Raw genomic sequence first — 18,835 nt, 5'->3', positions numbered from 1 at the left:
TGTGTGTGTGTGTGTGTGTGTGTGTGTGTGTGTGTGTGTGTGTGTGTGTGTAATCACTCTCGGTCCTATTATTTACCATTAACTCTTTCTAATGCAAATGACTCAGGGCACTTGAATGTTTTGTTTTATTTACCAACTAATTTGTCAAATCATTATTGACTTTCAATTACTTATTAAAGATAATATATACACTGCACAAGTAGACAGGGGATCATATAATACTAAAACACACTTAAAGTTAACTCTTGCCACAGCTGCAAAGAGAGATTACAACCACATAAAAAGTTATAGAATAGATTTCCATAGTAGCTCACTGATTATAGAGACAGGCCTTGAAACATAATCCATGCTTTCTGAAAAGAAAATGAAGCTAGAATATTTCATATTGAAGACCTACTAGAGTTTACCACTGTGATATAAAGCATTGTGGTACTTTCAGAACTTGCAAGCATTTTAAAACTGCTAATGTCAGCCGAAGGATGGAGAATAGGTTTGAGATCATTATTTCCATTGTTGGAGACAAAGAAGTGTTGTGAACCCAACAACTCTCAACGGGGCCAGGTCATGCTCCTGGGCTCCTGCTTCCACCTACATCTCTCTAGAGCTAGCCTCTCAGCACACTAACTCGCCAGCCCTGTGAGGCCACATGGCTATCTCTGGGACACCCTGACACCCCAGTTCCTCTCACTTTCACACAACGCCCCATGCACCCTGGTTAACCATATCAACACCTCATTACCTGGTAGAATCAAGACTCTTAATGTTTAATTACCCAATCAGATTTGTGTATCAATAATAACACAATTTACAAGATTCCAATGCAATAATTTCAGAGCCAAATGATAATGATAAAGCTTTAATCCAATTATTCTAACCTTTTAATAACACCACTTCAGCCTCCATTCTGGTTCCCTCTCTCCTCCTGAGACCGCTCTCTGTCTCAACTCCTTGCTCTGCCTCCCTTCTCCTGTCCAATCACAAGTCTGCCACTGCCCTAAAGTGATTGGACAGGGGAAATCCTGCAACAAAGAAGTAATGGGAAAGATTCTAGGTATATCTGGTAGGTAAATTTGATGAGACTACATGTTTTTCTTATAATTGGGTTAGAAGATACAATGATTTTTGTAAATAGAAAGTTAATTTCAGAGAAGTTCATAAGAGGTTATTCTATATTCATCTCATATGAATATAACTGACTCTGATAAAAAATTAAATTATAATCAATTTCTTGGAAGAAAATCCTATACATGAAGAAAAGAGGTAGAGACATGTTTTCTAGGTGTCTATTAAGTCTCCTTTTCTTCCAAACACTCATGTCTATTTTTTAACTTTAAAAACGCTACTGACTTAATTTTAATTGACTGCATCTAGACTGTACTAAACTTCATTACTGACACTTGTACAAAAACTGTCAGAATACTAACCTAACAGGCAGAGACTACATACAAAACCTGGCCTTTCGGGTTCTATGACAGATGCATTTTACACACTCTCTTTCATCTTGTCATCTTCCCTCTGGTTCCCCCTTTAACCACAAGATCCTCTGACATAACACTCTTCCTAATGCTTGGATATATCTCAAGTTCAAATATAGTGCCTCATTTTTGCTGTGGAGCCTTTCACCTCTGAGATTCACTTTCCTCATTTAAAACAGGAAAATAACCTATGTACATAAAGCAGATAAAACAGTGATCAATGAAATATTATGAGGAGAAATGATCCCATCTTTGATATTTTTAAATATTTAATTGTACTTTTATATAAGCATTTCCTTATGTGAGCTAATAATGTTTAAAGTATTAAAAATCTCACTTGTAGATTTCTGTAAAGATAAAGACTGATTTTTAAGGCTTTAATAGAGGGAAGTGTAAATATACACTGTAAAAAATGTGATAAAAAAAAACCATCTGCCATTCAAAGGAGAAATTCGTTGAGGAAATCCCACACAATGGGCTAAGCAAAAAAAGTTTCATGAAGCAAATTGTATGACCTGGTTATTTTGTTGAGTAGATGATGAGACATTTTGAACATTTTANACAACTTTTTTTTCATGNTTCACTAATTTATGTGAAANGCATTTGAGAGTACCAAAGAAAGAACAACATAGGTTGGCCTGACCACCCAGTTCTCCTAGAGACTAGACCACCAACTAAGGAGTATACCTGGAGGGATCTATGGCTCCAGAAACATATGTAGCAGAGNATGGCCTTGCCCAACAGCAATAGGAGGGGAGGTGCTTGGTCCNGGGGAGGCTTGATGCCCCAGAGTAGGGGGATGCTGGATAGGTGGGGTGGTAGAGTATGAATGGGNGGGGTAACACTCTCATATATGCAAAAAGGAAATGGGAGAACAGACATGTGATGGGGGATGGTGGAAGGGTAACCTAGAAGGAGGATATCATGGGATGGGAGATTGGTAGAGGTAGTAACCAGGAAGTGAGATATCATTTGAGATGTAAATGAATGGAATGATTAATAATAATAAAAGAAAAAATTTTAAAAAGAAAATGTAATTCTCAATATTGGTTGTACTTAGTCATATTTCAGTTTAGAACATTATTACACATTTAGTTAGTGTGATGCCAAAATAGTAANTGGCTCTGAAAAACTGTTTATCCTATAAAATAAATTATAATACTATCTTAATTTTTCACCAATGGTCTTATATGTCATTAATAAGGAAATTATTAGGAGATTGATAGTTAACTCTGCAGTAAGTAGTACTTGCAGCAGACCTGAGTTTGTATCCCAGCACCATATGTTAGCTTGAAACTATCTTCTGTTACCCTAGTTCCAGGGAATCCAACCTCTCTTCTGACCTCCACAGACACCAAGCTTGATGTGGTTCACATACACATATGTAGACAAAACACTCACATACCTAAAGTAAAACAAATAAATCTTGTAAAAAAATGGCAGTAGTATCAAGTCTACAGTTATACCCACTAGTACTAGTAGCAGGAAGATCCTCTCCATTCTGTAAGATTAGAAAGCTGTGCAGTCAAACCAAAATATAGTGTTTATAAATTATATAATTCCAGAGGTACAATCTTCTGTCACAGTGCATAATGAGCGTGCACAAGGCCCTGAATTCAATTGCTAGATATTGGACTAATTAAACTAATAAAAACAAATATTACCAACCAAGCAACATTTTCTTATCTTATTCTTATATTTTACCTTACTTTAAAAAAATGTTCAAAGCAATTTCATATATGGCTATTATGATTACATAATATCCACCACCTTTCTTCTTTTCAACTCCTCCCATGACCACATACTCCCTCTTAAAACCCTAAGTTGGTCTTTAATCATTATTTTTACATATATACATTTATACACATCCTACTGTATACCTTTAGTGATGCTCATATTTACATGTATTTAAAGCTGAACACTTGAACTTGAATGAACTTGCAACTTCTTATGCCCAAAGAAAACTGATTCATTCTCAACAACTTCTGCATCTAAGGGCAGTTCTTTGTGAAATTTCCCCCATCCATGTTGACATGTCAACCATTGTTATTGGATGCAACTTCTCCTTATATTGATGCAAGAGATGCCTTGTATTCTGTCCCTTACAACTGTCTGCTCTCCCAGTATTTCCTGAGCCTTAGATAGAGGCAGTGTATTATAGTGCACCAGTAATGAATAAACACACCACAGTTATTTATTTTCTACAGTTTTTCCACATGTTCATCTCATCAATTACAAAAAAGAGTTCCTTTAATAAAATGTACAAACAGCATTTACCTGTGAGAATAAGGATATATAAAACTAATGAGGTGTTTAATAATTAGTTTTCTCCATTTTTTAATTAGAAAAAAATGGCTTAAAATACAATATTAAGTATAAAACAGATGAAATTGCATTGTATCTGGACAGACAAGATGACTCCAGCATAGGGTGTTAAATTATACTTTATTTCAAATAACTTAGTTTGAAATTGAACTGAGTAAAGAAATAGGTATGTGACATGCTGATAGAGCAGAGCCTTTGAAAATGAGTGTGCAGATATTTGTTTTTCTGGAATAATACTTTGTATTTTCCATCCTACATTCATTAACAGATATCATCTTATTGTTGATTCTCCAATGTGTTGAAGTCACCTTGAGAATTGCTTTTTTATTTACCAGTTATTGATAGCTAACAAATTATTCCCAAATCTAGTCATCTCCCAATATATTCTTTTTGTTCATTTCTTAGTTGCCTTCCATTTTATTTATTCTCTGACAGTTGTGTGCCTATTGTATGCTACACACTATGTTGGTACATCTAAGAAAAGAGATGGTATCACTTCTTCAGTAAATCAGCTTCCCAACTTTTTTGGAAGCCTTGGAATTTAAAGAATTACAGTAGATTTCACAATCATTCTAAAATAAAAATAAAATAAAATAAGATACAAGGATATAATATAATGGGAAATCTGAATTTGGAGATTAGAAAAATGTGTATCAGAAAGACAAATTAGTAAACCTTGACCAGGATTTGAGAAGATATGTAAATAAGTGAAACAGGAAGGGAAGAAGAAAGGACAGAAGAATGAGAATAAAAGAGTCAAACCCAGAGCAATTTACCTTAGTAGTGATAGCAGCTAGGAGCTGTTTGGCAGGGTGTATAAAACCCCTTCCATATCACCTTGAATTCTGCACTACCATTTCATCTATCTTCAGTTAAAGGGATCTCTTTTAAAAATGAGTATCAGAGATGACAGATGAAGACAAACAGATAAGAGAGAGAGAGAGAGAGAGAGAGAGAGAGAGAGAGAGAGAGAGAGAGAGAGAACAAGAACTAAAGTAGTTGTCAAGTGATTTTACGTGGACTGTCTTATTTCATCAGGACATGAATTCACTGCCTCAGAGAAATGTTACGAGCATCCACTGTGCAGGAGAAAATGATCCGAACTTTAGGGATGCACGTAAATAACAAACAAACAAAGAAATCATTTTTAAAAAATAAGCCTCCCAGCTACTAGGATTGGTGAGGAAAGAGGTCTTCAGCTCATGAGTCTAGCTTTCAATTTCTTTCTTCTAAATCTACTACTCATTTTTAAGTGTTTATGACATAGCCTGGGAACCTTGCTATTTATCGTAAAGGCATAAGACACATAAACAGTCACATAAAATCCATTTTCATTTCTATGAAATATTTAATTCTCCTCATATTTTCTCTAATTTGTATAACATCTTAGACTATGAAGTCCAAATTAAAATGCAGTCTTAGGAGGCAAAGGGTGACATGAATGTTTCTTCCAATTGTATATTTGTTCAGAAAAACAACTTACATTTTTTCAGATTAAAAACACAAACCTCATGTATTCTTTAAGCTGTCTCGTGTTTTTTAAATCAAGGCAAGCAGGTTTATGCTGGTAAGAGAAAGCCGTCTGACATTTTCCCAGTGTCACTAACAATAAGATCACATCCTAAACATGTATATTTAGAAATCTGTGTGCATCATGATTTTATATGTGTCAGCTCCTTTTCCCACAGATGAAGAGGCATCTGGTTCTTATTCAATTCCATCTTTGCTTTGACTACTTGTCTAATTAATGAAGGTGCTTTTTAATTCTCTTCCCTTTCTTTCTCTTGCCTGATTTAATGTGTTAACAATGCTTCCCAACTTGTATCATCTATTTCTGTCATCAAAACCACTGATAACAAGTAGATACAGTCATGAGTAGTCATATATTCCTTGTAGATGCTGCAAAAGCTATGTTGTCTTTAATCACAACCCTTGAAAATATATTTCAGGATTTTCATTTGCCTTTGTGATGCCAAAAATGAAGTAATACAAGAGGTATTAGTGGTGATTAAATGGAATTAAGTAACCAAAAACATGATTACAGATGGCTTTGATTTAAATAGTAATTTTTATACATTGTTGTGAATGACATCTCAGATGTTAAATGCTCAGTTTTGGCAAAGCATTTTACTTATGCATGCTTACATCCTTTGCTCAATGAGAATCTCCTGCTACTTTATGAATTCTAAATGAGGAAAGACCACCTATACTTAAATTTGGGAGCAAAACTGAAAATTTTCCATTCAAATTATATATATATATTAGAGTTTAGGATTAAGAGAGAGACCCAGCAGGTGATCTTTAAGATATATTCTACCTGTGAAAATAATTTGTTGAAAGGTGAAAGAATTTAAAACTGTGGGTGTACAAAAAAAGAAATTTGACTTTCATAATTTTTAGCTAACCAAAATCATGAGTATTAAAATATTCTGGATCTTAAAATAGAAATGTTTTAAATAACTACAACATCTATAGTGCCATTTTCTCAATGCAACAAATTGTTCGTTCTCCATGTCAATCTTGCAAAGGCCTTTTCAAAAACTAGCAGGATTTTAAAAGCCTCAAAATGGTTGTGATAACACCACAACTCTCATTTCAAAGAATAACAGTCTTATGTTCTGCTTTCTTAGACTGACACTAGTCTGTTATATAAGATAACCTTTTAAAATATATGCAAATAAAATACTATTTCTGAAATCAAAGACTATACAAACAAAAGCAAATGTCCATTAATAGTAATATAAATTGTTATATAGTTATTCTCATATAAACAATTTTATATTGTCAATATGTAATATCTAATTGTTTTTTTTTTTTTTGTGTGTGTGTGTGTGTGTGTGAAAACTGAAAGATAAGTGTTATTTCCCATTCAAAGCTTTCATCTGCTAATAACCTTTAAATCTCTTTTAATGGTATTTCTGGTTTGCCATTGTTTTGACTAGATGTTGTAAGCCATCTCTTCATCTTCCCTTTTTTAAGAGTCCATATCTAATCAGCATTTTCTATCATTCTTTAGAATATTCCTCAAGGCCAGCCATTCTTAAGACATGTCCTCAGGTCACAAGGATTAGATAATAAGTCTTCCTTTCTCTACCTACTAAATGTGTTTGGAAAATGCATGCTCTGTCCTGCAGCATCACTCCCTAACTACCATCTATTGCCCACCTGTCTGATAAGGTTTCTAGATTGCCGTCCTCATCCAGACCTGGCTAGTAAGCTCACCCAGAATCAGTGATTACTTAAACATGTGTTCACTTTATTACCTTACTTAAAATTCTCCTCCTTTCTCTGATGATACATAAGAAAGTGTTATAGTGCTACAGGGCCTATGACCTACTTAACTTGCTTAGCTATTGCCTTTATTCCTTTGAAGCCCAACAGGCTTCTTTCAATGAGTCCTCCTACAGACATGCCCCGGATTTCATACACATGATAATAATTCAAAGCCCAGTTTCAAATTGCACTTCCTTGGGAGAGACCTGTTTCTAGAAATCATATTTGTTTTTTCTTTTCGATTGCTTTCTCAAAATCTGTCCTCCTAGTCACATCTTGATTTTCTTGGTATCCTCAGATTCTAACACTGTTGTGTACAACTGTTTATTAAATACCCTAAATAAACTGAACTCAGGAAATAGTTTATATTTTTAAATATATGATACATTTTCCTTAACAATTAGGTAAATAGCTGTAATTACCTTACAGGTATATTTAACAGCATAAAAGATCAACATAAACAATTAGCACACTACTACTAATATTCCACTTGAATTTTTTTCATATTTAAAGTCATCTTTATTTAATCTTGCAAATTACTTTAGAATTGAATCCATTATTCAAAAATTTTTATCGTTGGAAAAGACACGTGTGATAAGGAAAATAAAACTAGAAAGAAAAGAGAGAATAAACTACTGGAAATAAATATACATTCTGCTGATACTTTTGAGATATGTAGAGAATGAATGATTAGGAAAACCTTGGAAAGATAGTAAATAAAAGACAGGTTAATTCCATCCCCTGAATTGTTGAATACTTTTCTCATAACAAATCTCCTTCCTCAGTAATCAAAACTAAACACTTAACATTAACTAAAGCTTTTGTACCCAAATCTGTTTAAGTATAAACCCAATTTATTAAAACTTCTATACCAACATTATACACAATAACAAGAAAATAACAGAAACACCCTTTCTGTGACACAGGAAGGTTTGGGGAGGAATACTCATTGTAAAATCGAGCATATGGAGAAAAAAATGCTATAGGGATACACAGGCAGGAGAAGTTTAGGTAGGAAAACAATTTGAAAGAGATTTATGTGAGACTCATTTTGGAACAGAAAATGCAGTAGTGTGATTTGGGATATAACCAGGTGTTTGCAGGATACTTGATCACATTGTGAACTCCAGGATTATGAGATGTACTGGAAAAAAAAACAAAAACAAAAACCAGTTTCTAATTGTGGCATGGCTTAGCAGTTAGCACACATATGTATCACAAATAATGAAGGTAAAGTTAGTTTGTAGAAGGATGCATCCATGTTTGAGAGTGATGTTTAATTGAGTAGCAGACAAACTGATGAATCAGAGAGAGATTTGACAGACTAGAATATGCCCAACTCTCATGAGAAGAAAGAGGAAAGGGAAGCTACTTGAGGGTCAGTGCAGAGGGAAAGAGGAGGCACTTTTATAGGGAGAGTTTTACAGAGACAAAGAATAAGCAAGACACATGTGAAGACAGAATGCAAAAGAGAATGAGAATGAGCCAGAAGATCAGAACAGATTGCTAAGAGACAAAGCACAATTCAGTCAGAGGCCCAGAGAGAGGGCAGATTGAATCAGTCAGCTTGAAGAGCAGCATGAGACAGAACAGTGTATTGAGTCAGCCATCCAGAGCTCACAAGGAACAAGAAAGGGTGTACTTATTCAGTAATAAGTATCAGCGTCTGAAAATATTCTAGGGCTAGGTAAGACTGTATCGAAGCTTCCAGGACTAGGCCTAAGTTAACAGAGGCAGTAAGCATTTGAGATGACAATTACATCAGACGAATAAAAGTTACTATTACAAGCAGGGACAATCAAAATATTGAAAACAGAGACTGACAGAAACAGATGTAATGGTGGGATGTTTCACATACATATCACAGAAAATTAATGGAATTCCAGAAAAATATTCATATAATAAACAGTTAAGAAATTGGTAATGCCATCCACAAGGTTGAAAGGAAAAGATTTTATGAGAAATAACATAGAGGAAGGGAATAGTTTATGTAATAAAACCTAAACTGTAGGCACAAGACCAAAACTAAAAATAATTACTGTAAAGCTCTAGGATCAAAGGCACAATTTACACTCTCTCTCTCTCTCTCTCTCTCTCTCTCTCTCTCTCTCTCTCACACACACACACACACACACACACACACACACACACACACACACACTACATACTAGATAATGATCAGAAAAGAAAGAGTTATCCGGGATAATTCTTCTATGTCAAGCTTGAACAAGTTAAAGAAAGTAATGACATTTATATAAACATGTGGGTGTGATGTTTTTGTCACAGGCATTAAGCAGAATTGCCAAGACATGACTTCATAAAACTACTGATTATCCCCTGTTCATCACTGAGATATCAAGAGCTGAGGATGGCAGTTCCTTGGAAATGAAACAAGCAAGTCACAAATGTTTTTGATAGAAATATTAGTTAGCATTAATGCATTTAAATGGAATTCTTTTAAAATTTTAGAATGATTTTGAATAAATATCCCACCATTTCTTCACTTGAATTTTTACAATATGTAGTCATTGGGTCTTTAGCCTTGTGAGGAATGCAAAAAGTGTAACTATCTGAAAGATTTTCTGTGACAGAAAACCTTTTGTGAAGTCATCATTTTTTAATCTATTCATAATTCCACAAAGAAAATGTGACTTGAATTTAACCTTAGACACAAAAAGTCTTGTGAAAGTCTTAGATGAGAAAAAAAAAAGTGATTTGGTTAAGCAGGATAAATAAAAAATGTCAGAAGCATCAAAATGTAAAGAATATGCTGGGAATGGTATAGTTTTGTGGGGATACAAAGTGTACATAGAGGCAGAGGAGATACATCTCAATAATAGTGCTAGTGGCTGAAGAGGAGACACAGAACAAAAGAAACAAGTAACTCAGGACTACATAGCAAGGGTCATGAATGCCTAAATCAAGTGTGACTATGATCATGAGGATGATGACAGTGGAGGTGATGATAATGATGTGATAACAGTATAGATGACTATAGAATAGGCATCAAAGAATGCTATTGTCAGTCAAACCTCTTCTGGAGAATGTCATAATAGGATAAGTTGTTTCACACATCATTAGGAGAATATAAATCATTCATGATGCTGTTGAAGAATTTCTACATATCTAACTAAAACAAATGGAAGCTTATATTCACATATTTTTATATTTATTTTTTAATTGGTTAGCCTAGGTGTTCACAAAAGAAGACAAGTTCCTGATAGTAGTCAATGTTCTTCCATTCTACTACAAAGAAGGCTAAATTCCTTTTCGCCGAGCATAAGACATACTAGACCTGGCTGGGACCCCCCTTCACATCTTGCACTTCTTCTCTTGCATATTACACCCTATATATCCAAGAAAGTAGCTCTTTACTACCTAAAATCTTTACTGTATTGTCTGTCAGAAATCTTTCTCCAAATTCTTAGATATCTGACTTTTTATTGTTCAGTTTTAATTATTATTTATTTAATTTCATCAGATGTCTTTCCCCAAAATAGAGACAGCATATGGCACATAATAGACACCTCCAATCATCTATTGAAATCAATTAATTAGTGTATCTACCTGTAATTGTGTCACTTTTATTTTATTTATTATTTTCTAATGAAGGGATGAGATAAGACCCAAGCTTTAGGTATGCATGGCTTGGGCTGATCCCAACGCATTTATAACTATCCCTAGGTCAAAGCCTGGAAGCTTCTAGCCTCTATACAATCTAAGCCTCTGCAGGCCCAGTCCTTGAAGGCTTCAGCTTCCGGTCTCCATCTGTTAACCTAGACCTAAAATATTTCAGCCTCCCATATTTACTGCTGAATAAATTCACCCTTTCTAACATTTTCTGAACTCCAGCTGGTTTGTTCAACTCAACTATTTTGACTCACCCTCCTCTCCAAGCTGACTGATTCTAGTTGGATTCTTTTGGCTTCTGGCTACATTCTTCTGCCTGGCCTCATACTAACTTTTGCAATATGTTCTAATCATCTGACTCCTTCTCATACTGTGACTATTCTTCATTCACCTGTGTTTACCTTGTTCCCTGTGTAACCTGGATTCATAGAACTCTCCAAGGAAAATTGCCATAAACACATAACACCCACCACACACCACATCATTTTTCTTTCTTGTTACTCTTAATTAGCCTCTCTTCTTCTATTATTCTCATGTGAGCTGGGTGTATCCTATCTGTGACTTATTCTATCAAATCTTTCTCTAATTCATCACTTTGCCCTCATTTAAAGGTCACTTTCAAGCCTAGCTGCTTTCTTCTACAAACTAACCTTGCTTTCATTGATAAAGATTAAAGGGGTATACTAAGAGCATGTTATTTCTGTCAGTTCATACAGCAGCCCAGGTCATGTCTGCATTCTGGCTGGATCATATTTTTGGGGGTGATCCCTTGCTAGACCAACAATTGCTGGATTAAAATTCTTCTACAGTTCACTTTAGTGACATCCTCTGATTCAGACTATAAATAGACTAAAATCAGAAAACAGAAGCTCAGTAGTATCAAAGTCGAAGGTCACTGAGGCATCAGGTTTGAAAATGGCCATGTGATATCTTATATGAAGAAGGGACAATTGACACTAGGTTTGGGGAATGTTTACAAAAGTTTCAACATTTTATCTGGATCTTTGAGGAAGGACCAAAGGAACTGATCAAAGAATAAAATTATAGATGGATCTGGGACCAGTGAGAATCTGAAATCCTTATCAAAGGAAACTATATGAGACCTAATCATGCACTTTTAATGACTTCTTCAATTTAGTTATATTTTATTATTGTTTTCCTTAAAATAATATTCACTATAATATTTTATAATATTTATTCATTAGCAAACAAAACACTTTAAGGTAAGAGACCGTGTTGTTCACTTTTCTGCCTTAGAAATTAAACCACAAATTTGATCTTTTAGACACATAGCAAGTTAGGAGCTGAATTGGACTTAATTTCATCTCAATCTACCTATCATTTAGCTTCACTTCAATGCTGTATAAGTGATATTTATTAGTTTTCTTTTACCAATTACCCAAATTGTAGCACTCTATCAACTCTCACATTTTCTCCTGAGATGTTCTCATTCTAATTCATAAATTTCTATTGATTTCTTATTTTGTGTTAAGTATTCAGCTAAGTACCAGAAATGATGATAAATGACATATAGCACCAGCCTTTGGGAAGCTTATGATATTAAGATTCAGATATATTTTAGATGTCATGAATATTTTTAGTTTAACTCAGTTGCCTTGAATAAAGTTTTGCTGTTGAAATATTCTGAAATATGGGTGGAAATGATCAAGTACTGCAAAATTTGATTTATACTTCAGTAGTTCTTCAGGTGAATGGGGTATTATAACATAATAGATCTCGATTAGGCCCTTCTTGGTATGGTGGTGGTGGTATAGTTGTAGTTATTTGTTGTCTCTGTGTGTGTATGTGTAGTTCACCATATGTACATTTTCACTTGCAGAAGGTATGTTGGCAATGAAGAAAACATATAACTTGTTTCATTTTGTCAAGTAGAAAGAAACAGAATAGAAGAGCAAGGCTTTGGGAAACCACTCAGTTTACTGAGTATATGGAGAATGGTGAAACACAATCTAGGATATTATGGCTATTCCTATGTAAATACATGCTTGGAATTTAAGTCAAAGTTCTAGAAAACTAAACTGGAATGGGGAAGAGGCATCTCAAATTATCATGAGTCTTCTTTGCATTTTCATTTTGCCTCTTTAAAATATTGGGATGAGTACAGGATGGCTACATCCTCTTGGAGACAGGGAGGGGGAGAAGGAATGTGTGCAGAGCTGTGGAAGGGCGAACCGGAAGGGATAACAACTGGACTGTAAAAAAATAAAAAAATAAAAATAAATAAATAAATGGAAAAAATAAAATAAAATAATAAAATTTCTGGCTTCTAAAAATATTAAAGGTCAGCTTTAATAGTTGCCTATCAATACCAATCCTCTCAAGCTATAATAAATTTTAAAACCAAGAATGTGCTCATTGTGTCAAAAATATAAATGCATGACCTTGTTGCTATTTTCTATCCAATAACTTTATTTGAAAATTTTTCAGTAGTTAAGTATATCTAGTATCCTGATAAAGTTTGAATCTTATGTAATGACATGCTATCTTTTCTCTACAGATTAACATTGACTTCAGTACCAGAGACCTCATCTCAAGGAATATTGCTGAACCAACTCCAAAATGCTTTGATGAGGCTCAGAAATTAATCTATAGTCTGATGGCCAAGGATTCATTCCCTCGTTTTCTAAAGTCAGAAATTTATAAGAAATTGGTAAATAGCCAACAGGTTGGAAATCATAAAAGATGGCTGCCTTTCCTGTAAAGAAGGTAAATAAAATAGTATACGAAAAGCTACCATATAAAACATAAAAAAAAATACAATACATTTCAGGATTTGGAGAAGTTTTACTTTATAAGAATATATATATATATATATATATATATATATATATATATACACATATGAATATATATATATTCACACACACATATATATGACTATATAAGTCACATATTGCAAATTTAGCCATTGTATCTGGTACTTAACAATCTTCTGGGAGAATACAGAGTGAGTTGATGAAGATAAATAAAACTTTTCAACCACAAGTGAATATTTTTATATATTATAATTTCAAGAAAATATACAAATCTTCATGCCAAGTTGAGGACTGCCTATTATTATATACAACATTTAAAATACCATTTGGATTATTTAAAAACCTCACTTCTGAAAAAAGAAAATTCTTAACCTGAACAAAATTTTTCATTAGCTGGATTCAACTATTCCTTGTGAACTATAACTAATAATGTGATAAGTATCTGAACTACTATGTCTTTAAAGTTAAAAAGGAAAAGTGATGGATGTGTGCACACTTGTACATATGCCTGACAGTGGCAGAAACCAAAGTTTTCAAAATCTATTATTTGGCTCAATAATAGCCTGACATTGAGGTGTGTATGAAAAGGGTCTGGTGAGTGCTGGTTTTTATATTCTCCTACTAAGAGGGACCGAGAACAAGGAGGCACAATCAATTGCAGATTATGACTAATAATGCAGCAATGACTGTCCCATAAAGTAAAAACTTACTGCAGTATCACCTATCTGTTGTGGGCTAAGAGTCTACTTGCTTACTCCCTGCTACAATTTGCTCATATAACCCAAATAAAATTTAAAATTTTTATTTTAAGAAACCATTTACTGATGCAATCATGACAAATACAAATTATTTCCTGTATATACGATGGTTATAATGATTCAACAGATCATTTGTGTTTCCATTTTATTTTCACAGATTTATTTCTTTTCATTGCCATTCTCTGAGACTGAATTTTTTTTTAAATGAAAGGAAGACACCGGTGACTTATTTTGCTTCTATAAACGATTCATTTGATAGACAAGAATCTTGCTGCCTCCTCCTCGGGAAAAATCAACACTCAAACACATGCAAATGGATGGACTATTCCCTGTGCACTTGCAAATTCTACCAGATAGACCTGGCATAATACAAATGAACTAATATGTTAGCAGGGAGTGGGGTGGCCACTAATTGCAAAATATCTATACTATATCAGCATTTATTCTAGAGGTTCTAGCTTCAGTATCTTTTAAAGGGGGGATATTTTACTTATTACAGGAAATGTAAGGACAAGAGGCACCCAGAATCATTAAATCATACTCTTACTTCCAAATAGAGGGAAAAATGTTAAAGCTCAGTTTTTTTCTTGAGATCACACATCTGGTGAGTGACAAAGTTATAACTGCAGCGGATGTCACCACGTTGTCACACTGATGCTTGATCCAAGAAAACAGTGTGGTCCCTTCCCACTTGAGTTGCATGGAAATGTGGAATCTACGCTCCAACAAACCTCCCACACTCTGGCAAGGTGCCACAAATGTTCGAATTATCTCTACAGTCAGTTTATAAATTATTATCACATAGCAAAACTTGTATCATTGGCTCTCAGGAAGTGAAGGGGCCTCCGATCCCACATTCACTACCTTGAGGCTGTAGGAGCTTGAGATATTGCACAGAAATATCCTGAGATCAGCATGATATGTTTAAAAGTGGATGTTAAATGGCCTCTTAGGGAATACCAACCTAAGATTTGCCACAGTAGAACCCTCTTTCTCCTGCCTCTACTCACTTTCTACCTATAATTCTAGGGTTTCCAATTTAGTAATCAGAAAAAAAAATCATTGACAGGATTTTGAAATTGAGGATTTTAGAAAAATACCATGAGTACCTCCTACATGCAATATTCTATATTCTCTTCATGACTCTTTCACACTACATGTTATTTTAATCTATTGTTATCATGCATAACTCAATAAATATAAATGCAAGCACAAAAGATTAAAGAAAAATGTGGAAATTATGTGAACATCTTGATTATGAAACTAAATATTCAATCATACTGTACTATTCTTTTAAAACATCATAACTTCCTTAAAGAAATGAGGTTATTAAAACTTAAAACTATGCAGTAACTGACTAATAAAATCACAAAATAATTGACCAAAAATGACTAATATATTATAAGAAAAGGATTCTTTGCATTGTTTTAGTTTTTAAGTTTGTTCTGTTCTCTTTTGAGATAAGGTGTCTGGGTCTCTCAATCTGATCTTGAACTCACAATCTTCCCACTTCAGTCTCTGACTCCAGGGATTGTAGGCATGAGCCATCTCACCCACGTGTTTGCCTTTTCTATTTTCTAACACCCATCACTAAAATAGACAGATGAAAATTAGATGTCTATTTTCCAAAAGAGTCTTAGACTTCAACAATTTTATGTGTTGCAACAATCATAAATTTAGTTTATATTCTTTGAATCGTTTGTGTATAAAATATTAATACTTTGATCAACACAGATTTTTCTACTTACACAAATGTACTTTCTTATATTTGCCTAGGAAATATCCATTTCAATTTCAATATATAATCAACATAAAGTTTTTGATAATAACTATTAAATTCTAAAACCTTTTAGATGTTAAAAATGTGAAGTAGTCTCCAACTTTATCTTTCAAAACTTGTTTTTATATTCTGCCTACTGTAGAAAGAAGCAATTCCCTACCTTCTTTTTTTCATTTTCATTTAACCAGTGTGGTCTAGCAACTCTGTGTTCCCTAGCACTCTTGGTAAGAGTACCTGTTGCTTAATAAAAAGCAAAGGGATGTTCTTTTTGTTTCCTTTCTAATATCCCTTTCAAAAAGATAAGCAGCATTCTGGATTTTTAAAGGATAGTAACATTCAGGCTCACCACAATGAGAATAGTCTAGAGGGTTTTTATTTTGTTTTGTTTTGTTTTGTTTGTTTGATTCTGTTTTATTTTGTTGTTGTTGTTGTTGTTGTTGTTGTTGTTACTCTAAAAGTTTAGGAAGTATTCATGTCTATGATACTGAAATTAAAGTTTAGAATAAATTTATTCTTAATGGAAAATTCCATGCATCAATTGTGAGCCTTCTCTTACTTCCACTAAACTGGAAGATAATTTTGTACCTCCCAGTTTAACAATCAGAAAAGAAAATCTTACAATTTTTTAAAAAGTACTTATCAGATAATACTCCCAGTCATGAAAGCTAAACTGAACCACAACTGTAACATAAGCAGTCAGTTTGAACCACTACAGGAAAACCAGACATTCACTCTAAAAAGAGAGAGAGCAATACCAAAAGATAAAGAAAAGTGGGGGAGAATTTTTTTTGAAAACTAAAGAAAGTGTGATTCCTGCATCATTTGTCTTCTAACACTTCCCATGCAAATGGTTCTGGTCTAGCCTTCATCCACACAAGCCCTATACAGCAAATTGAATATAATTTTATCTGGTGTTGGTTTGCTTTACTTTCTAGCCACATAGTAAAGCAATTTATTTCATAGTGTTGTCAATTAATTTAAAATGAATTCTCTTTATAGGCATGTAAAAAGGCGGGGTGTTGTCAGAACGGTCAGTAATTATTATATGAATAAAGAGTCACACAGACTGTGTGCCTCTTTTTGTCTAATTTTTCTATTGCATTTTAACAGAGGAGTATCAGAAATGAGTGTTAAGTGATAGCTACTTAAAGAATTCCATTAAAGAAAAAGTGTGTTTTTATAATTGCTATTTATAGATTATATTAGAATACAGAATATGTGCATAATTACTTGTAATTATCAGTGAGAAGACACTGGGATGTCTACAAGCGAAAGCAAAGCTGTGTTCCTCTTTGACAGCAGTGTGTACTAACTGCAGAAGTGGTATGCTTTCCTGTGATATGCTAATGCATATGTATAATATACCTTGATTACATTCACCCTCCACTCTACTCTCCTGTCCTCTACTCACTGGGATCTTCCTCCTCCCCAAAATATTCTGTTTTCACAAAAAAAAAAAATCTTAATTAAAAAAAAAATTTGGTTTACTCCATTTCAAATAAGATTGGCTGTAAACTGTGTATAATGGCACATGCCATTAATTCTACCACTGTGACAGGAAGTGCTGAAGTTTGATGACTGCCTGAACTCTGTGTGTGTGTGTGTGTGTGTGTGTGTGTGTGTGTGTGTATTCCTAGATACATTGTAACAGGAAAAATTTCTAATGACATTTAATCAGGTTATTATTTTGCTGTTGAAAAGCAATGTTAAGTTTTATATTTAAACTAAAGGTTTTGAATATTTCTAAGAAATAAAATCATCATTGTGTTTGTGTATACACAGATATATACACATGCAGATGCATGTGTTTATGTATGTGAAGATAACAGATATCTTCCTTCCGTGATAAGATCTTACTTTAACTTTTGAGATGAGAATCTGTAACTGAAACCAGCACTCTTCAGTTAGCTAGACTGACTGGAGAGGCTTCGTTAGCCCTGAACGGCTAAGGGATGCTGAGTACCTGAGTTCTAGTCCTCATACTTCTGTGACACATATATGTGAACGGACTTGTCTCCACAGCCCTGGAAATTATCACATTCAATAATTTTTCTTATATAATTTAAACATTTATTTCTATTTTCAAAAATAATATTTTCTAAGATTTAGTTCCATACAAAAACCCAATGACTTATTTGTTCAAATAACTGTATTTCTTCATGTATTTGGAAAAAGAATTTATACCAGGAAGTGGTGGCATAGCCTTTAATCCCAGTACTCAGGAGGCAGAGGTAAGTGAATCTCTAAGTTTGAGGCCTGCCTATTCTACAGAGTCAACACGAGGATAGTCAAGCCTACAAAAAAATGCTATGTCTTAAAGAAGAAGGAAGGAGGAAGGAAGGAAGGAAGGAAGGAAGGAAGGAAGGAAGGAAGGAAGGAAGGAAGAAAAAAGTTTATAATACTTGAAACACTAATGGTAGAAATGATGATAACTTAGACATAAGATATAATAAATGACTGTTTCATTTAATAAGAGCAAATGAGAAATGTTACAGTTTTCATAATTTAGATACATTAAATGCTTATATTCCTATGGTTTTCAATAATAGAATTATTTTTACAGTGCTAGTATAGGCCTTTAAAAATAAATATTTTTGTGCATTATTCCGTTGAATTGTTCCTTTCATACTTTCCAAACATGTAATATTTACTCTATATGTATAATCCTGAATTCAAAAGTCATATGTTTTACATGAAAGTCTTGAAAAAAGATATTAGTGTTTCCTTTAATCCCAGCACTCGGGAGGCAGAGGCAGGCGGATTTCTGAGTTCAAGGCCAGCCTGGTCTACAAAGTGAGTTCCAGGACAGCCAGGGCT

General features: G+C 33.9%; 1 protein-coding gene across 1 annotated transcript in view; it reads left to right on the top strand.

The window, feature by feature from the left end:
- Positions 1 to 13,425, top strand: part of Rgs21 (regulator of G protein signaling 21) — a 48,256-nt gene extending 34,831 nt beyond the window's left edge. The window contains exon 5 of the mRNA XM_021175336.1: positions 13,222 to 13,425. Within this exon, the coding sequence (XP_021030995.1) occupies positions 13,222 to 13,425 (204 nt within the window). The remainder of the gene's footprint in view (positions 1 to 13,221) is intronic.
- The last annotated feature ends 5,410 nt before the right edge of the window (positions 13,426 to 18,835 follow it).

This window comes from Mus caroli, chromosome 1, assembly GCF_900094665.2.
Source record: "Mus caroli chromosome 1, CAROLI_EIJ_v1.1, whole genome shotgun sequence".
Taxonomy (NCBI): domain Eukaryota; kingdom Metazoa; phylum Chordata; class Mammalia; order Rodentia; family Muridae; genus Mus; species Mus caroli.
The sequence above is the reverse complement of the archived record's forward strand: the minus strand, read 5'-3'. Positions and strand labels throughout refer to the sequence as shown.